Raw genomic sequence first — 19,579 nt, 5'->3', positions numbered from 1 at the left:
TCCAATTTGGTTGGATAAAGAGGCGTTGAGGATTTCAATACTCGTTTTTGACCGTTGCTTTGAATGCAACGCCTTCCACAAGTAACGCCTCCCCGAAGCCGCACAGTCTCGCACACACGTGCTTTCACGGACACAAAACCTCATAGGCAAACAGGTCCCACTTGTGATGACTTGGCAAGACGCAAGACCCCATTTGCTCTTCCTAGACACATCAGCATTTACACCCCCCCAAGCCACAAACTTCATTTTTAAGTTTCAATGTTCAAAATTAAACAATTTTATCATCAACCCATTTTTATGATACAAATATAATTAATTATTTCTTGATGAGAGATAGATGGATGATGAAAGTAAAAAATTAAATTTGAAATTCATAAAAATAATAAAAATATTCCCGAAAACTATTACAAAAATATTAGATCATTAAAAATAAAATCAAATCCCATAAAAAGTGGCGACTAACAAATAAAATGACACATGGTTAGGTAATTTTGAAGGAATTAACCATTAAAAATAAGAAAAAGCGTTAATTAGGCATAAATTATATGTTTTACTTGAAATTATATTAGTAATTTTGTTGAAGGTAATTAAGAACTCTGGAAACTGAAAGGAAGCCATCTGAATACTCAATATAATATTTCTGGTTTCAACAAAAAAACAAAAAAAAAAATTTCTGGCTCAGATTTGCCCCTAATGGTCCACCGGCTTACGGTAGCGTCTCCCACCAACCAAGAGCAATAAATTCTGAGACCACATTGATTCTTCCACGTGTTCTTAAAACTCCCGCGTCTTAATCTATCCGTTAAACCTTAACGTTAACTCTCTCTCCTCTCTCTCTCTGCAGCTCACCTCCCCGTTGAAGAAGGAAAAGAAAAAAGAAAAGAAAAATATTCAAGAATTTTTTTTTTCCTGTTATTGATTTAAAGAAAATTCAAAAAATGGGAAAGTTGTTGTGCGATTCAACAGCAGCCGTTGCCGAAACGACATTTCAAACGCCAACTTCACCGGCTGTTCATTGGAGGGACGATCCAAAAGCCACCGTAGATCTTTCAGAACAGACTCTGACCATCGCCGCACAACCTACTTGGGAGGACGTGATTGGGTTGGAAGACCAGCAAAGACGCCACTTACAAAGGCTCCAAACGAAAGGAGTGCTGTGGAAGCATCCCAAGAACGACGATTCATATCCGGCGGTGGTCTTCAGGCTGTCGCACGGGGGAGACGTTTCGGCGGACGGGAACTGCCTGTTCACGGCCTCGCAGAGGGCGATGGCGGCGCGTGAGCTGGACGCGCGGAAGCTGAGGAGTAGGACGGTGAGGAGGTTTGTAGAGGACTTTGGATCTGTTAGCGTAGAAGAGAGGGAAGTGATAAATGGTGCTATAAAGCATATGTATTCGCCGGATCTGAAGAACGGGTGGGGGATACATGTCGTTCAAGAGGTTAAGCTCTTAGCCAACAAAGAAGATCGTGTTTCGCTAGATTCTGCTATCGAGGAGCTTGTTCTCTTAGGGATGCAAAGGTGATTGTTTCACTGTTTCTTTCTCTTATCTTTTTTTTTTGTGTTATTTTTTTGGATCTGTTTGTGTTATTTTCTTTAAGTTCAAGAAATAAAGAAGATTTTTTTGTTTTTTTTTTCTTTTTTTCCTGTCTTTAATTAAAAAATTGTGTTTGTAATTTTGAAATGATATGTTATATTGGGATTTTATAGCAGCAGATGGTTTTTGCCACATTATGTTTTTGTATATTTTTGTTTGTCTAAGAAGAGTATAGAAAGCTATGGTTTGTGGCCGATTTAAAACGAAGTGTTGAGGGTTTTGTCAATGCGTTTCCTTGGATCTGTAAAAAGTGAATCGTCACTGTGTTTAGTCTCAAGAAATTACAACTTGAAAAAAGATTTTTTTTTATTGCAGATGATTGTTGTTGCTTCTGCTTTTTTTTATTTATTAGAATTTATTTTTGTGATTTGAAGAGAAATGGCGGCAGAGTCAATATACAAAGAGAGGTGTATAGCGGTGAATGATGGCCCGAGTTGGGCAAAATACATGTTGATCTCTGGTTCACCTGATGATGAGGATGATATCATCACTTTGCAGTATACCGAGGAAGGTTTATTATCTGTAGATGAGAATAGAGAAGGTCATGCTGCTGCTTTTGGTGATGATATTGCAATTGAGTGTCTAGCAACAGAGTTCAAGCGTGAAATCTATGTGGTAAGGACTAGATTTTGGAAGTTTAATTTGTTGTTCTCTCTCTCTTTTTCTTTTTTGAATCAACATATACATTTAATCATTTATATTTGGGTTTACGTAATTGAGCAATATATATGCAAGTATGCTAGGAATGAATTGTGACAGAGAAGCATGCTTGTAAAATTCATGTAATTCTAAATCAGATGTGTGGCATATTCAACTAGTAATTTAGATAAACTACATTTAGGTTCCAAGTCTGATATTGCAGAAATGCACCATCAATGCAACAGCCTCACAAACTAGTTGTTGTTTGTTACACATACATGTCTTGTCATAGGCCAAAATTATGTGATTGTTTGGCACCATTTGATAATGGTAACTATATGGTTATTTAAGTGAATGCACAATATTTTCCAATCTGTTAACAAAATGGACATTTTATGTTTGTCAGGATATAAAGATATTCATTCTATGTCCCTGAGGCATTTCCTTTGGCCTTTTCTTCCTTTTCTTGTTCACATAGTCTGGTATGCTCTTGGTATTCATTTCTTGAGATCAAACTATCTCAGATGACAAAATCTCTTGTAGCCTAAAATGGTTTGTTACACTACCATGTGATCTAGTGGATTGCCTCCCTTTCTCTTATCACCGATATTAAGTGGCTATTTTTTTTAGTTTGTGGAGCTCCATTCTATGTAGTGGATTGCATGAGTGAAGCTGTGGAACTGATGCATGTCACTGGAGAGATTTGAAAAATGAATTTTTTCAGTTACTGATTGCTGATGGTAGAAAATAAATAATAATAATAATAAAATTCTTGTACACTGCTAGAGTAAAAGCTTTTCCTTTCACTGATATGGAGGAAGATGCTACAGATGGTCAGTTCAGTTGGATAGCTATTGCATATTCCGTTTGTGTTTGTTTAGCAAGCTGCAAGAGGTCATTGTGTATAGCCACTCTTTTTGGAGTTGTTGTTCTGCTGTTTTAATATCAAATTCCTATCTGTGATGTTGATGTAGGACCATGGAGTTCTAGAATTAGGAGTTTTAAAACTCCATGGTCCTAAAATTAAAACTACCATTAGTCTTTTAATTTTTATATGTAAATTTCTATTGATGATGGATCTAATGTTGTATGGCTAGTTGTATGTTGTGTTTTTTTAGAGATACTGTAAAAGCTAACTTGTATTTCTTGTATGGAGATACGGCAAAAGCTAACTGCATTACGAACGCTCAAATTAAATCAGACTTGTAGAAGTTGTATGTTGAATTTTAGGTATTAGAGGTACTGTAAAAGCTAACTTGTATTTCTTGTATGTAGATATGGTAAAAGCTAACTGTATTGCGAACGCTCAAATTTCCTCGTAAATCTGACTTGTAGAAGTTGCCATTGTCTCACTTCAACATTATGTAGTTTTTAGTGCATAGAAAGGAATATTAGGAAAGAAAATTCTTTATCATTACCATGCAACTATGTATTGCTGTTGTTTCCTGATTGAGTTTAGTTTATCAAGTCTTTCCAACATGGATAATTTGTTAGAGAGTTCCACTTGTAATGATTTAGCTCTCATGTTCTGGTCAAACATTTTACAGGTGCAAGCACATGGATCTGATGCAATGGTTGATGAAGAAAATTGTGTCTTCTTTCTCCCACATCGTCCCAGGACTGAAATTTGTGAACCCCCCTTCTTTCTCTTTATGAAAGGAACAGGTAATGAAATTGCCATAATCTATTTGAATGTTCAGGGTGAAAATTAAGTTCATTTTTCATCATGAATTTTCCATATATATATATTGTACACAAAGACAACTCACCACAAAAGGTTAACTATTTGATTGAATTTTAGATACTTTAGTTGCTGGCTAAAGAATTAAATTTTTATTTGTAATACAGGCTGGTGTGGTGCTGGAGCTGATCACTACGAGCCTTTAATTGCTCAGCCATCTTCACTTGTTTCCCAGGAGAAGGTTGCTTTTGTACTTTGAGGGAATTAGTCCCTGCAGTTTTGTGACCTAGAGAGGTTGAATAGAAGTAGCCGCTGAATTTGTTTTTCTCCACAGAGTTAGACTTGCAATGTTCTCCTGATATTTTTTTTCCCAAATAATCAGGAGGATATGATTGCATGACACAATTTTTTTGTTAAGATCATTTAGCATCGATCATCATTTGACTCGCAGGTTCAATGCCAGCACTTGTAGTATTTGTAGTGAGTTTTATCGGCATTTGTTTTGGTTGCTGGGTTTTCATAGGGTGCTTGTATGATCTTGAATTTCTGGCCAAAGATGGAACAGTGCTTGTATGTTCAAAGTTTAATTTGACTGATTAATTTCATCTATGCACCACAATTGTGGAACTATGATGACAGCTTATTTTCTGAGAACTCAGGTCATGGAAATTGCGAGGCACTGAATGAAGGCAAGCTGAACTGTGTCTGAATATTAACTACTCAGCTTGGCTAAAATGGTTTATTTCCATGGTTCTATACAAAGAGAAGCTAAAAAAAATATGAGGCGATCTCTCTACTGTTTTATTTCATTAGCGATCTCCATGGGCCCTTGCGTGGTTCTTCGGTTCTTTTTCGCAGAATGCAATCAAAGCTCGGACAGCTCTCACGATTTTATTAGATTCTGTAATGAATGAATGGTCGAAGATGCAAAACGATATTGTGATGCTCTGTAATGTCACAAAACATTGTAAGAAAAGCAAAATGATTATAATTTCTCCATGGTTTGTAGAAATTCTCTTATAGTCAGCTTCGTGAGGAGGTCCTGATTATTTGCCTTATCATGGGGAGCATTAGTTGCCTTGTCAATTTGAGGGATAAAAAGACAGCCTATGAGCTATAGAGAAGATAAGCGAACTTTAACATATTACTTCTCTCAGAGAAAAAAACAGAAAAAAAAGTTGGAACAAGTTGTTTTAGAAAAGAAAAAACTTAATCATAAGAAATAATGCACCACAACTAATATATGATCAAAATCCACTTGAAATATCAGCAAATAATGATCAATGACAACATGTTAGAAAAGGGCCTTCATGGATAAGTGTTTATGAGATAACAAGAATCAAATAATCAGATGATTTATTTACTTATTTTACTGTATTCTCATATTATGATCCGAAGATGCATTAAGAAAATAAAGTGGCAAAAGATTTTGGATGATAAAATTGATATTATTAAGAAAAGCAATATCCAAGAATTAATGAAGTTTTCAAAAGAATGAAAATTGATGATGGAATAAAATAACGCTTTAATTTTTGTCATTCAGTCTATTTTCTTTTTATTTAAGTTTGTTACAGTCTCTGGTGATAAATGATGTTCAAGACAATATTAAAGAAAAATCCTTTATTTTTAAATTGAGTGCTTAAGAATATTAGTTTAAGGGAGGGATTGTTATATAAAATTCTAATTAATATACGAATGTTTGATAAAAAAAAAAAAGATTTGTGTTGGACTAATTATTAGAATATTTGTTTAATTAAATAATTAGATTTCTAATTAGATTTCAATAGTTAAAAAAGTACTTTTTTATATAAATATAAGACCAATACATCTAGAATTTAAGTGAATTAATAAAAAGTGCTGATATAAGTGTGTTAAAAAAAATTGTTGAGAGTTGAATATCAAACAATAAAGTTTTAGAGATTCAAATAGCTGTCTGTTTTGTTTTGTAGCAACTTTTGCACGTCGTTCTTTCTTTCAGAGCTCTTCTTTTAAGCTTCGAGCGTGTTTGGTAGTGTGGTAGCGGTTGTTTTTTAAATAGCTTTTCGTACTGAAATACATGCCAATGATATTTTTTCATTTTTTAAAAATCATTTTTGACATCAGCACATCAAAACGATCCAAAAAGTACAAACCGAACTCAATTTTAATAAAAAAAAAAATTCAAAATTTGACGAAACACAGGTTGAAACGCACTACCAAACGGTCCGAACGTCATTGTCAAATCACTTCTCTTTCTATCTCTCTACGGTGAACATGGTTCCCTTGGGAATCTAGGAACATTCTTTGCTTGCAAAAGCAAGTGTAAGCCAATGAACCCACAACGCCTTCAAATAAAATAGGTAAAAAGAATGCAATTGAGGTATTGGCCCGTGAAGAGACTTGTTTTTTTTCTTTATATTATGGGTTTAAATCTCATCGTGCACGTCTGTCATCCCCACGGTGCCTTACATGCTCACTGGGTTTGCAGGATGTTCAGTGAGCCGTGAGATTAGTCGTGGTACGCACAAGCTGACCCGAACACCCACATAAATAAAACAAATATATGTAAAAAGAATTATTTAGGAGGTGGTCAGTAATAATAATTTAGGATTAAAATATTTGTTTTTTATGATTTTAAATTTAAGTTTTTTAATTACTCATATGATGGCTACTGGAAACTTACATGGTTATTAACTTTAAAATTTATGAGATTATTCAAATTACATACAAGCTGATCCAGACATCCACGTTAATAAAAAAAAAATAATTAGTAATACTTAGGGTGTGATTTAATTAGTTAAGTTTTAAGTTTATTTTTTTAAAATTACTAGTTTGAATTTTATAAATTTCTAGGTTATTAAAGGTTTATATGGTTGTTAATTTCAGGATCTAAAAATTAATTAAGACGCGTATAAACTGACCGAAAACTAATTTATTATTAATAATAATAAAGGATAACTAGCATTTGTATCTCTGAGAAGGAAGAAATATTTTCATTAACAATATTTAATTCATAGTAAAAATAATAGAAGTAATCGCCGATGATAGTGGATGGAAAATACATGGCGGTAATAAAAATAGTATAGCAATAAAAATAATATATTTTAAAAGTATGAGTGCCAACACAGGACTTTCCTTGGTTTTCTTGACGAAAAAGATGAATTCTCTATGTTAAATGGACAATGGCGTTAGAAAGAGATATAAATGAATGCCATGTAAAGTACTTTTATTTTATGATTTTTATATTTGAGTGCATGTACTGATTTTTTCCCATTATAATACTTATAAATTACTTATTATTTGCTTTTATTACTAATCAACTAACATAATAGTTATCTACGTGGCAGGTGCACCACGTGTCAAGAAATAAAAAAATCACAATTTTACCATTTTCAGCTTTTTTTTTTCTCATAATGATATTAGAAAAAAAGAAAATGAAAATAACAAAAACTTAAAATGAAAAATTTTAAAACTAATTAAGCAAGTGAGTTTATAATTATCTTACTTATTAGCTAAGATTTAATTTTAGGTAAGAATAGAAGCTTAAAAAACAGTACCAATGAGTAATATGAATATAAAATAACCTAATCAATCAATTAGTTTTTTTTTTATTATTTTTTGTTATTTTTCATCTTGATATAAAACCAAAAATATTAAAAGTCATAAAAAATGGTTGCTCAAATCCACTTATACTGAGTATAAGTGCCACATCAATTAATTCATTGATTATGTTCTAAAAATCCAACTAGTTTAGGAATAGGGTTTTTGAGTTAGATAATCAGTTAATCAGTTGACAACTTATACTTGGTGCTTGGTAAGTTAAGGTAGCTTGTGGCCAGTACCTATAAAAGGTTTCTTTTTGTGGAGGTGGAAACTCTCTGATGTTTAAATAAATATATTTTTAGAGGGAGAAAATACGAAAATATTTTAGAGAGAGATGTTCTAAAAATATGTATGAAGTAGAAAATGAAGATTGTAAATCTTTGCTCTGAAGATCTCATTGTGTATTTATAGGTTATGAGTCTTATTTTTTTGTGAAGAGGAGGGTCTAGAGTGCAATCTTACTTTGATAGCATTTAATGAGAGATAAATATCTCTTACATCTATATTAATGTTTAATGGGAATATGATGGGTCCTCGAATGACTTTTATATATCTAAAAGATGTAATCTTACCCTGATAATTTTAATAAGGGATAAATATATCTTACATCCACATTAATGCTTGATGCAAATATGGTGGGTCCTTGGAGGACTTTCATATACCTAAAAGGTGTAAGGAGATTAGGGTTTAAGATGCCAAATGTAGTTGAGCTCATGAAGATTGAGTTCTTTTCCAAGGTTAGACCTAAAGGAGGATGGTGGAAGATGATCACTACCTTAGACTTAATGGGCTGTCAAATTCAAATGTCTTAAGTCTGACATATTTACCAGATCCATACTACCTTGAAATTGGTTATTGCCAAGTTCAAGTGGCGGAATGCCAAGCCCAAGTACTTTGAGTATGACATGTTTTCCAGACCCATGTTACCTTGAACTTTGCTAATTGCCAAGCCTAAGTATTTTGAGTCTGACATGTTTGCTAGACTTATGTTATCTTGGATTTGGCTAATTGTCAAGTCTAAGTGTCTTGGGTTTGATATGCTTGTCATACCTATATTATCTCATTCTCATGGGCTTGCCAGGGAAGAATGATCATTCCCTCGAGCGTTTTAAAAAAGGAAGCGGGTCAGGGGCTTGACACACTGCCAAACCCAAAAACGTCTGGGTCTGGCTGGCGTCAGACCCATATTCCCGGAGCATGGCACACTGCCAAGCTAAATTACATATGGGTTTGGCTAGTGTCAAACCTAGCATGTTCAAGGCTAGGCACACTGTCAAATCTCTGCATGGTTAGGCTTGGCACATCCAAGTCCCCACTCAGGGTATCTTCATTTCTTTGGACATGCTAAAATAAAAATGTCATAAGAATTTTTTAGACTTGTTAAAAATACATTTATCATTTATAAAATAAATTAATGAAAATACTTATCAAAATTCTTGAGTTAAATATTCCAATAAAAAAAATAATAATAAGTACAAGCATTCATGTAGAAATGATCATAACGTACAAGTACTTCATATCTCATTTATCTTTGTCGAATTTTGACATGTGAACTCATTTGATAAAGAGATAAATGTGGTATCAGTATATTGTAACAAAAACTAACTAAGATTTTTTATTAATCCAATTTTATGAGTATAAGTATTTAAATAGAAAAAAAAATAATATAAAGTACAATTACTATTATCTTTGCACCATCTATTAAAAAAAAATCATTCTTGTTCTTTGTTTTTTTCATTTTCCACCTTCTTCATGAAAATTAAACATAAAAAATGAAACTATACATACTCGATCTAGAAAATTTTGTATGTGGGCGAGTCTCTTTCACATGGCTTGTACTGTAACAATTCAAATGTTAAGTTGGGCATAATAAAGTAGCTTTCCATCTATAAAATCAAGCATGGCCATGTATTTGATTGTTAGTTTAGACACTAAAGATCGTGGAGGTGATCATGGCAGGCTGTACATATAGGAATCTTGCTTTGCCTAGTAAAAAATTACCAACCTAACTTTCTAAGTATTTTGACAATGACCTTGATACCAGTGTTCATGGACGCTGCACCTCCTTTACAAGCTCCTTTATCGTCCCCATTCAACAAACGTGCTGCCATCTGCTTTTATTCATTTCTAAATGTTTTGAAAAGTAACCACAGCTATACTCGGTTTCTAGACATACAAAATCATGTCCAAAAAGCATAGAAATGAAATGCCCATTTTCACCACGATTCTCTTAATTCTGTTCAAAAGCTTAAGCAAGAAGAATATTAAACATGTATTTCTTTCTACGAGTAACCTTTTCTTTTCTTTCTTGTTTTCCTATTGAATAACATAGATTGAAACAATGTATTTATGCTACATGCATACTTAATTCTGTCCTAGTTCATGTTTATGTAATGCCTATGGGTTTTACAGGCTGGATTGTTGAATCCAGAAACTAGGGGTCTTCACTGGTTGCCGACGCTAACACATATTTATTAAGTGAAATTCCAGATGGAGAATTCAAAACCATTAACAGAAATAGTGGAAAGCAATGGAGGCTATAACATATTCTCAACCCGCCTTGCTTTTTTACATAAGCAACTTCCTCTACAGTACCTAAACAACAATAAAGTAGGATCTCTTGAATCCCCACCAAAATATCCTTCCATCATTTCCCTTTCCCTCCCTATATAAGCCCTTGTCTCCATTCCACCATTGTCTGTCAGATGCGTGTCCTCACTGAGCCTTTTCTAACTAAGTTCTCATTAGCTTTCCCCATTAAAATCATAATCTCTAAACTCACTAAGAAACCCCACTAAACCTCTTGTTATACCTCTTTCAACAATGGATACTATAAGCAAGGCTAAAAAGATTCAAGCTATGCACAGTTTGAAGACTCAGTTTTATTACAATCTCATGTTTCGTTCTTTCCTTGCCTTGACGTGTAGTTTGCTTTTTTCCTTTCCTCTTTGGTTTCCATCCCTATGTTCATCCATGAAGCTATTTCTATCTCTGTCCATCCGAAATAAGTTTTCCTCCTTCTTTAGCCCCAAGTGCTTGTTTATAATGGTAAATGTCATCGTTGTCTTTCTTGTTGGAGAATCAAGGTTTGGTGGGTCTCACTCATCTCCAGTGGGCGAAATTTATGATGAATATGTAGAGAGGAGCTGGAGTCTTAGAGGAGTGTCAGCTCATCAAGACAAGGCAGAGGAGAGTAAACTGGAGGTGAACTTGGTTGACCAAGAGACTAATGTTCAAGATAAAGAAGTAGTACTGGAGGAAGAAGTTGCTGAATTAACCAACAAAGAAGACAAAGAAGTATCGGTGAAGGAAGAAGATGATAGAGAAGTTAATGAATTAACCAGCAAAGGAAAGAAGGATGCTCATGAAGAGGTTAAAGTAAAAGAAGATAGGCATGAGGAGAAGGAAATAAGTGAAGAAGAAGAAGAGAGTGGATTGCCTCCTGAGGAACTAAACAGAAGAGTCGAGGAGTTCATTGCAAGGGTTCATAAGCAAAGGTGGCTTCAAGCCCAGTTATTAGTCTGTTGTACGGCATGATTACTAGGATCCAGGACAGTACTGTAGTGCCATCAGAAAATTGGAGGAAATACTGTACTCCTTGCTGCTATGGTCATTATTTTTGGCACAATAAATCTGCCAAGTTTTCTGTACTTGGAACTTAGGAGAAGGGCTTTCTAATTAATCTGTACTTGTAAATATTTATCTCTATTGACAAACAGTTTATAAATGAAGGACTCTTCATTTTTAATATTTTTACCTTTTAATTGAAAAGGAACGGCGAGAGGAGGGGAAAAAAAATGCTCTGGTGCTTTAAACAGAAGTGTTGACAATAAATATGGTATTGTAAAGGAAAATTTGGTGTTCTTAATTATCTTAGCCCCTCTGCAACTCCCAGGTTGATCCATGAATTATTATTTTTTTAATTAAGCGAGGTACCTCAATATACATAAATTACATAATTTAATGAATCATTAGAGGACTTCCAGATGACATGATTAAGTGAATTATTCTTATTAATTCCTTGTTTTTAATCTCACATACATGCAAGTTTAATTTTCTTTCTCATTCATACTCTTCATTTTCATTTTAAAAGTTTAATTTGCACCCCAATCATTCCATTTTTTATTACCAAATAACATCATCATGGCTGTGGAATTCCACGACACTTGAAATCATGATCCATTCCCTTGTTAAGTTATCCAGAATAAAACAAAAACTCACAATATAAAGAGGTTTAAAGAGATGGACAGAATTAGCTACCTGTGCAACCTCGCTGTAGACATTGACAGGAAAGAAAACTATTGGTTGTCTGCATAAAATATGCTCTAACAAATAAGATATCTAAGCAAAACCCAGTTATCACCAGCTTGCAGTGTAATGTTGGGTCGTGAGACATGGAAAACATCCAGTTGTTTCTGTTGACTCTTTAGGTGGTGAAAGGTGGGTTTGAAATGTCAAGGGGAATGTTGCTTTTTTAGGAGGCAAGACAGCGCTATTTCAAATGGAACTCCTTGGAATCTGGGAGTATTTTCTGGGCCAGCCTGCACCCATTGTGACTGACTGTGACCCCTGCATGGCTCATATTCCTTCCTTAGCACATAAGAGTACAGTATGTGAGCGGTTGTAGTACCAAAATACTATACGTCAAGGGGAATAATCGATTGATTTCTGAATTGAAGTAATTTGATTTTATTTTTTTATAGACAAACTTGATATAAAAAGTTTAAATGATTGATAAGTGATAATAGATAATATCTGATAATATAGGTGATAAATAATTATAATTAGTAATAGGTGGTGTTTAATAAGTTAGGTGATTGATAAATAATATATGCAAAATATCTTACTAGGTGTGGAGATTTTTTAATTGTAAAGTTAGTAACTTTAGAGAGTGAGAAAATACAATGATGTTTTGCTTCCCGCAATGTTTTGAATCCCATAAAGAAATCTTAGTGCGACTATATGGTCATTTTCGAGTTATTTTTATATGATAGGGTTAATTTATACGTATTTCGATTAATTATATAGATTTTAAAGTTAATAATATTGTAAGTTTTTATTAGCTTTAAAATTTATGGAACTTCAATGGATAATTTTTAAAAAATAAATTAAAAATTTATTAGTTTAACAACACGTAAAAAATCTTATTTATTGAGAAGATGCTAGATGGCATGGTCCATATAATTTTATGTGTGGGCTCATAAACACTTGCAATTTTTTACCCAATAAGAATGTGGGCCCAATATCGTTATGGGCCTCGAAGTTTGCCCGAATACAAGTCTCCTGAATTGGACTTTTACTATTTTGGAGCTCGACTTAGCCCTAGGGTGCCTTGGAAATCCAATGCTCCCAGAGATGAGCAATCCTCGACTTGGTCCTAAGGTGTCATCGGCCCATCACGCTTTCTGCCTAAGCAACCAGCGAGCCAGACGACACATCTCTTGAAGCTCCTTGCCTAAACATAGCCCATTTGTCACCAATTAAAGGAACAAAATATATATATGCAGGCACTCTCTCTCATACACGTGTCATCCTATGGACTGATTAAGCACTCGTCATCAATTGGACTCAGCCTACGTAATCTATAATGGAGACAACTTTACCAGTGGCTCCTTTTCGAAGTATAGGTTTTAAAGTGAAATTGCATGCAACTCACGGTATGGCTCTGTAATTTACTCAAGAATAATATTCTTTGCTTTAGCCAATTAAAAGTGGACAGGTTGTTAGTTAAAAAATAATAATATTTTATTAAGGCATGCTGGGACAGGTCAGATTGTTAGGCCCTTGAGCTCTTTTGATTGCTGCTGGGGCATCGGGCCATTCGGCCCATTTACGAGTTGGTCTTAGAAGCTAGTTTGAGTTTATTTGTGGAAAAATAATTTCAGTCTTTTTTTTAAAAAATAAAAATAATTACCATTGTTGTCCCTTTTATCTTTACTATTTACTAATAAAAATAACAATCATAGTTAATTTTATATCACTGTAACAATTACCATGTCACCATCATCACTCCTCTATTTATCATGTATTTACTATAATGTCACTATGTCATATTATTAGTTTTATATTTTTTAAATTAAATAATTTTTTCTGAAATTTTTTTCCTTCATGTACCTTGTTGAGAATTTTTTTAAAAAAAATATTATGAATAATAAATAAGAAACAGTTTCTATTTTTATAAGATTAAAAAACCAAACGTCCTCTAAAAAAAACGCATTTGATAGTTAAAATGACTTTTTTTTGAAACGCATATTTTCAAATTGTCAACTTGTTCAGAAAATTAAAAAAAAAGAAATCAAAATAGTTGTTTTTCAAATCATTCACTATAAAAACAAGGGCATTGTTTGAGTCACTCAATATTTTATTGTCATTTTGTTTTCAATTTAAGCTACACAAGTCCCTTGTTTTTCTATTTTATAAGTTTTATCATTAATAAACATATTTTCTTAATTTATTAAGAAAAAATATATTTAAAATAAAACTAAAAGTAAACAATTATTTGAAAGCAGCCACTCATAGGGATCGGGAAGGGAAATGAAAAGGAAAAGGAGACTTTTTTTCTTCCTCTACTGTTTAATATACGTGAAAAAAAAATCCACTCCAACAGCTTACTGTAGTCTCATGTACAGTTTAATTTTATTTTTAATAATATAAAAATATAAAAAATATTAATTTAAAATAAAAAAAATATATTTTTTAACTTTTTAAAATATACTTTTAAAATATAAAAATAAATACAACCCTTGTAACCCTTGCTTATACAGTTTAATCGCAGGATTTTGACCACCCGAGAAGCCCAATTATGACCGCACACCAGACTAGATGAGTTTGTTGGTTTTCCATGTAAAATGATATCGTATCGTTAATTAAATTTAAATAAAATTGAACAGTATCTTCACAGAATATTACACCCATATAGCATATTGAAGAATAAAAAAATACAATAAAATATTAAATAAATACATAAACTAATTTTATGCAAATTTACTATATATTAAATAAACTACCAATTGTTAAATGATCCAAATTAATTCTCGACTTTTCTTTTTAGTTTGAAATCGATAATACTTAAAATAAATTGTTAAATCTCTCTTGAATCCTGAATTAACCCGCTGAAACAGCCGAGGTTTTACAATAATGGAAAAACCTCCGGTTTAATTAGAGAGGAATCAAATTAAAAAATAATTTTTTGTTGCCATTTGTCTTCTATTTGTCTCTATAAAGGAGTAGAAGAAGTAATTAATTAATTTATTCTCCTTCTCTCTCTTAAAAAAGAAAATCAAATACAGGTGTTGCTTGCAAAGACAAAAGAGCAGCCTTTCGGAGATCTCAAGGGCCTTGCAATTGCGCTCACCCCTCGACGTTTCCGAGGTTATTCTGAGGCCTCGGTCACCACCATTGCCAACTCCCTCAAAACCCATCTCTTTGATTCTCCCAAAACACACACACACACTTTTTTAAGAGAAAGCAGAGATTGTTATCAATTTACAAAGATAAACAAAAGAAGAATGGCTGCACTTTTTTCGACAACGTGTCGTTCACATTCATACTCTCTATTACCTTCTTCTTCTTCTTCTTCATCATCATCATCATCATCATCATCAATCCATGGGCAGAATCATCAACGATTAAACTTCTCTTCTTATATTGCGAAAAGGGTATTACCAGCTAAGGTTTCTTTTCATTCTCGAAGAAATTATCATTTAAATGTGGTTCTCATGCAAGATGGTTAGTCCTTTTAGTTTTATTGTTCTCATCTTTTTTTTTCCTTTTTTTTTTTTTCTAAAAACATTGTTTTTTTAGTCGTATGAATTGTTTAGCAGATTTATTTGTATATTTTTTGATATGTTTGGTTAAATTGGCTACTTGTACCGTTGTGTGTCTTTTTGATTGCCGAATGCTTGATTTGCCTTTTGTTTTATTGCTATAAAATCCAAGGATGCCCTTTAATCTATATGGCTATATGGCTTCGGTTTATATATATATAATTTTTTTTTTAAAGTATAGAAATCAGAGAATTTTTCTGCTTTTGATATTTTCGCTCGTCATTTTTTGAGATATTACTTGATCCCTCTCTTTGTGAATAATGAATATCTATCCTCTCCTGTTTGTTCTTATTTGAATGGTAACTGATTGCAGGTGCAGTGGCCACTCCAGCGATCCCGGTTGAAAATGAGACTCCTTTTAAGAAATTGAAAGGTGAGTTGTTGACTTCAGTACCATCAACTCAGGAATTCAAGGAAGCAGCTAGTTTTTATGTGAATAAAGATGAGTCAACAGTCAGTATCACTGTGGTTGGTGCATCTGGGGACCTTGCGAAGAAAAAGATATTTCCTGCACTTTTTGCTCTTTATTACGAGGGTTGTCTCCCGAAGGTTCAAATTTGATTTTTTCTTCGTCTGTCTACACTTGAAAGTTTGATTTCAATTTTCGATTGTTTATAAAGTTTTCTTTTTGAGCTCATGATAATATATTAAGTTGTGAAGTTATTTGGTGGCAGCATTTTACAATCTTTGGCTATGCTCGGAGCAAGATGACTGATGCTGAACTTAGAAACATGGTTAGCAAGACACTTAATTGCAGGATTGATAAAAGGTGACTTTGAATCATTTTTTTTGGCCTTGACGTGAAGTTTACATGCTATAAATATCCATGATTTATTTGGAGGTTGGGACATGATATTTACCTCTGCTTCTGAATTTTCAGGGAGAACTGTGATGAAAAGATGGACCAGTTTCTTAAGAGATGTTTCTACCATTCTGGTCAATATGATTCACCAGAAAACTTTGCTAAGTTAGACAAGAAGTTGAAAGAACATGAGGTAATGGGGGTCTAGGTCAGCACCCTAACAGAATGGATTATCTCTTTTAGTAGTAGATGACTTATTGGTGATTGGCATGTAAATTGAACGCTTAGGAAAATTCTCTTTTCCATCTATGGTTATGTGGATTGGAGGGCTTCCTGATAAGTATATCACTTTTGACTCATGGAGTCAATTGGAAACTGTGCATTGTTGTTATCTGTAGACATTCCTAGTAAGGTGCAAAAAATTGGCTGATTGGGTGTTAGGGAAGTTTTAGAGTTCAGATATTTTCTTCAATGCCTAGATTTTATGCACCTTAGCTTTTGCAACTCATTATTGCTGCACATCCTTTAATTGTATTGGAAACTTGCAATGCTATATCATATAGAATATTCTTGCACCTCTATATTGGTGTTACCACTTACCATTTCCAAGCTGATTGAAAGAGTTTCGATGTAATTATGGGTATAATTGTTGGGTAGGTGCATTTAGGAATGAAAAGCAGCATTGCAGTTAATGAAAGAGGTATTTGGTCATATAATTTTCACAACTGGTCATTGTGACTATGGGCATGGCGATTGAGCTTGCAAAGTGGTGGCATTTTATATTGCTGGATGCACCTTTAAAATTTTATCACCATCCTTCATTACCATTTTCATGATTTCGCCTTTAAACTATAATTCACATTGTTCTTTACTATTTTGGTTTTATGTCTGGTGAATTATGCTACCACTGAGATGCAATTAGTATTTTATCTGTTGTTTAGAATATTGTAGAATGTCATCTCTTTTTTTAAAAAAAGGTTAAGATACAATGAGGCTCTTTACAATTTTCTATAAATAGTTCTACAACATGAGCATTTATATAATCGGATTCTGCTTGATAATGAAAGTTACATGTGCAGGGTGGGAGAGTTTCTAATCGCCTCTTTTATCTGTCAATTCCTCCAAATATATTTATAGATGCGGTGAAATGTACAAGCTCATCAGCTTCATCTGGTATTGGCTGGACCAGGGTCATTGTTGAGAAACCCTTTGGCCGAGATTCAGATTCCTCAGCTGCTTTGACAAAAGCCCTCAAGCAATACTTAGAAGAAGATCAGATATTCAGGTAGAAGATTTCTAAACTCAATCAGCTTTTATGAAGGGATTTGGAGCACAATCTGATCAGATGGATATTCCTTTTTTTTTCAGGATAGACCACTATCTGGGAAAGGAACTTGTGGAAAACCTGTCTGTTCTTCGCTTCTCTAATCTCATTTTTGAACCCTTATGGTCAAGGCGGTATATCAGAAACGTACAGCTGATATTCTCTGAAGATTTTGGCACTGAAGGACGTGGAGGGTACTTTGTATTATAAAATGAGAGCATACTTTGCAATTCTGCATTCTATTTAAGAGCTTACAGTTAAAACTTTTGAATTGGTTGCAACTAGGTATTTTGACAATTACGGAATAATAAGAGACATAATGCAGAACCATCTGCTTCAAATACTAGCCCTCTTTGCGATGGAAACACCTGTCAGTTTGGATGCAGAGGACATCAGAAACGAAAAGGTTATTGTTACTTGCTTGAAAGTGAGCCATTTTAGCATAATCTTTTTCCCTTGTTTAAATATCATTTCTTGTTGGATTGCAGGTCAAAGTTTTACGATCAATGAGGCCTTTACAACTTGAAGATGTTGTTGTTGGGCAGTACAAGAGCCACACAAAAGGGGGAGTTACTTACCCAGCATACATTGATGACAGCACTGTGCCAAAAGGCAGCTTAACTCCAACATTTGCTGCAGCTGCTCTCTTCATAGATAATGCAAGATGGGATGGAGTGCCTTTTCTAATGAAAGCTGGCAAAGCATTACATAAGAAGAGGTGAGCATTACTACATTGATGGCAAAATGTACCAGGTGTTTGCTTCAAGAAACTAACCTTTTCTCTCATGACCGAGTAATATGTTTATAATACATGTAATTTTCTTGTTTTTCCCAGGACCGAGATAAGGGTGCAGTTCCGGCATGTGCCTGGCAACTTATACAATCAGGATTTTGGGAATGATCTTGATCTGGCTACAAATGAGCTTGTCATTCGAGTGCAGCCAGATGAAGCTATTGATTTGAAGATCAATAACAAGGTCCCTGGATTGGGAATGAGATTGGACCGTAGCAATCTAAATCTTCTCTATGCAGCAAGGTAATGTTTAAGATCACTTGAATGTTATACTTGAAAAGCCTTCTTTATATGCAGCAAGGTCCATCCAACAACATCTTGATTGCAAATTAACTTGGCATGCCATTTTTAGATATTCAAAGGAGATTCCAGATGCATATGAGAGGCTTCTGCTGGATGCAATTGAAGGGGAAAGGAGATTGTTTATCAGGAGTGATGAACTGGATGCAGCCTGGGCACTCTTCACTCCCGTTCTCAAGGAGCTTGAAGAGAAAAACGTTATCCCCGAGTATTATCCTTATGGTAGTCGAGGCCCTGTTGGGGCTCACTATCTAGCTGCAAGATACAACGTCAGATGGGGCGACCTTGGTATAGAGCAATAACTCGGGGGGTTTTTGACACTTAATAGTGTAGCGGGATAAGACGAGCAGATCGCTTTGTTATTTTTCTGTCATCTGTTAGGGTTACTTAATTTTCTTTATCTTTGTGGGTTACGAAAGAGCTCTTGTATATGAACTCGTTGGACACTAGGAGCATGCCAGTTACTGGTGCAAGCAAGCAAAATTTATCATTGAAGAAAGGAATATTTTTCCTTTTGTTTTTGGCTTTGCCATGTATTGTTGGTTCTTCGAGTTGAAAATTAGAAGAAATACAAATTGAGTTTAATTTTTGTTAACACGTTGTATTTTAGTTTTGTCCTTTCCCTTTTATTCTCTGCTGGGAGGTTTACTGAGCCCGTCGTAATTTAATTTTTTATGCTGATTTCTAAAAAAATATAAATTCAACGTAATTAGATCAATTATAAAAATAGTTAATGATGACTCGACAGTGTAGATTTTAATATGCATGAACAAGAAGAAGAGGAAGAAATTCACATGTATATTGATATTGATCTTAAAGTTGCTCATTTATTCAGGCAAGCCTAATGAATGCAAGTCTCTGGAACAAAATATTTATCTACCTATGATGATGATATTAATGGTAGAAATAAAGTTCTATTGTTTATTGGAGAAGAGGGTTTGAGTTTAGATATTGATGATGATGATATTGGTGTTAAAGAGGGTAAGTTATGGTGTTGAAGTTGGTGTTAGTATTAAAAAGGGTGTTAATGTCAAAAG

At 33.9% G+C, this 19,579-nt stretch overlaps 2 protein-coding genes across 2 annotated transcripts; both read left to right on the top strand.

The window, feature by feature from the left end:
• Positions 1-696: 696 nt before the first annotated feature.
• On the top strand, positions 697-4,545 carry LOC118054474 (uncharacterized). The gene is made up of 4 exons (XM_035066071.2): positions 697-1,519; positions 1,970-2,210; positions 3,782-3,899; positions 4,083-4,545. Exons 1-4 carry the CDS (start codon positions 939-941, stop codon positions 4,172-4,174), a joined length of 1,032 nt encoding a protein of 343 aa, XP_034921962.1. The 5' UTR covers positions 697-938; the 3' UTR covers positions 4,175-4,545.
• A 10,207-nt stretch (positions 4,546-14,752) lies between these two features.
• LOC118054473 (glucose-6-phosphate 1-dehydrogenase 2, chloroplastic) lies at positions 14,753-19,137 on the top strand. Its single transcript, XM_035066070.2, has 10 exons — positions 14,753-15,225; positions 15,637-15,872; positions 15,998-16,092; positions 16,204-16,318; positions 17,205-17,410; positions 17,494-17,643; positions 17,735-17,855; positions 17,938-18,167; positions 18,285-18,485; positions 18,595-19,137. Exons 1-10 carry the CDS (start codon positions 15,006-15,008, stop codon positions 18,842-18,844), a joined length of 1,824 nt encoding a protein of 607 aa, XP_034921961.1. The 5' UTR covers positions 14,753-15,005; the 3' UTR covers positions 18,845-19,137.
• The last annotated feature ends 442 nt before the right edge of the window (positions 19,138-19,579 follow it).

Source organism: Populus alba, chromosome 3 (assembly GCF_005239225.2).
Source record: "Populus alba chromosome 3, ASM523922v2, whole genome shotgun sequence".
Classification (NCBI taxonomy): domain Eukaryota; kingdom Viridiplantae; phylum Streptophyta; class Magnoliopsida; order Malpighiales; family Salicaceae; genus Populus; species Populus alba.
Note: the sequence above shows the minus strand (reverse complement) of the source record. Positions and strands in the feature narration are given on the sequence as shown.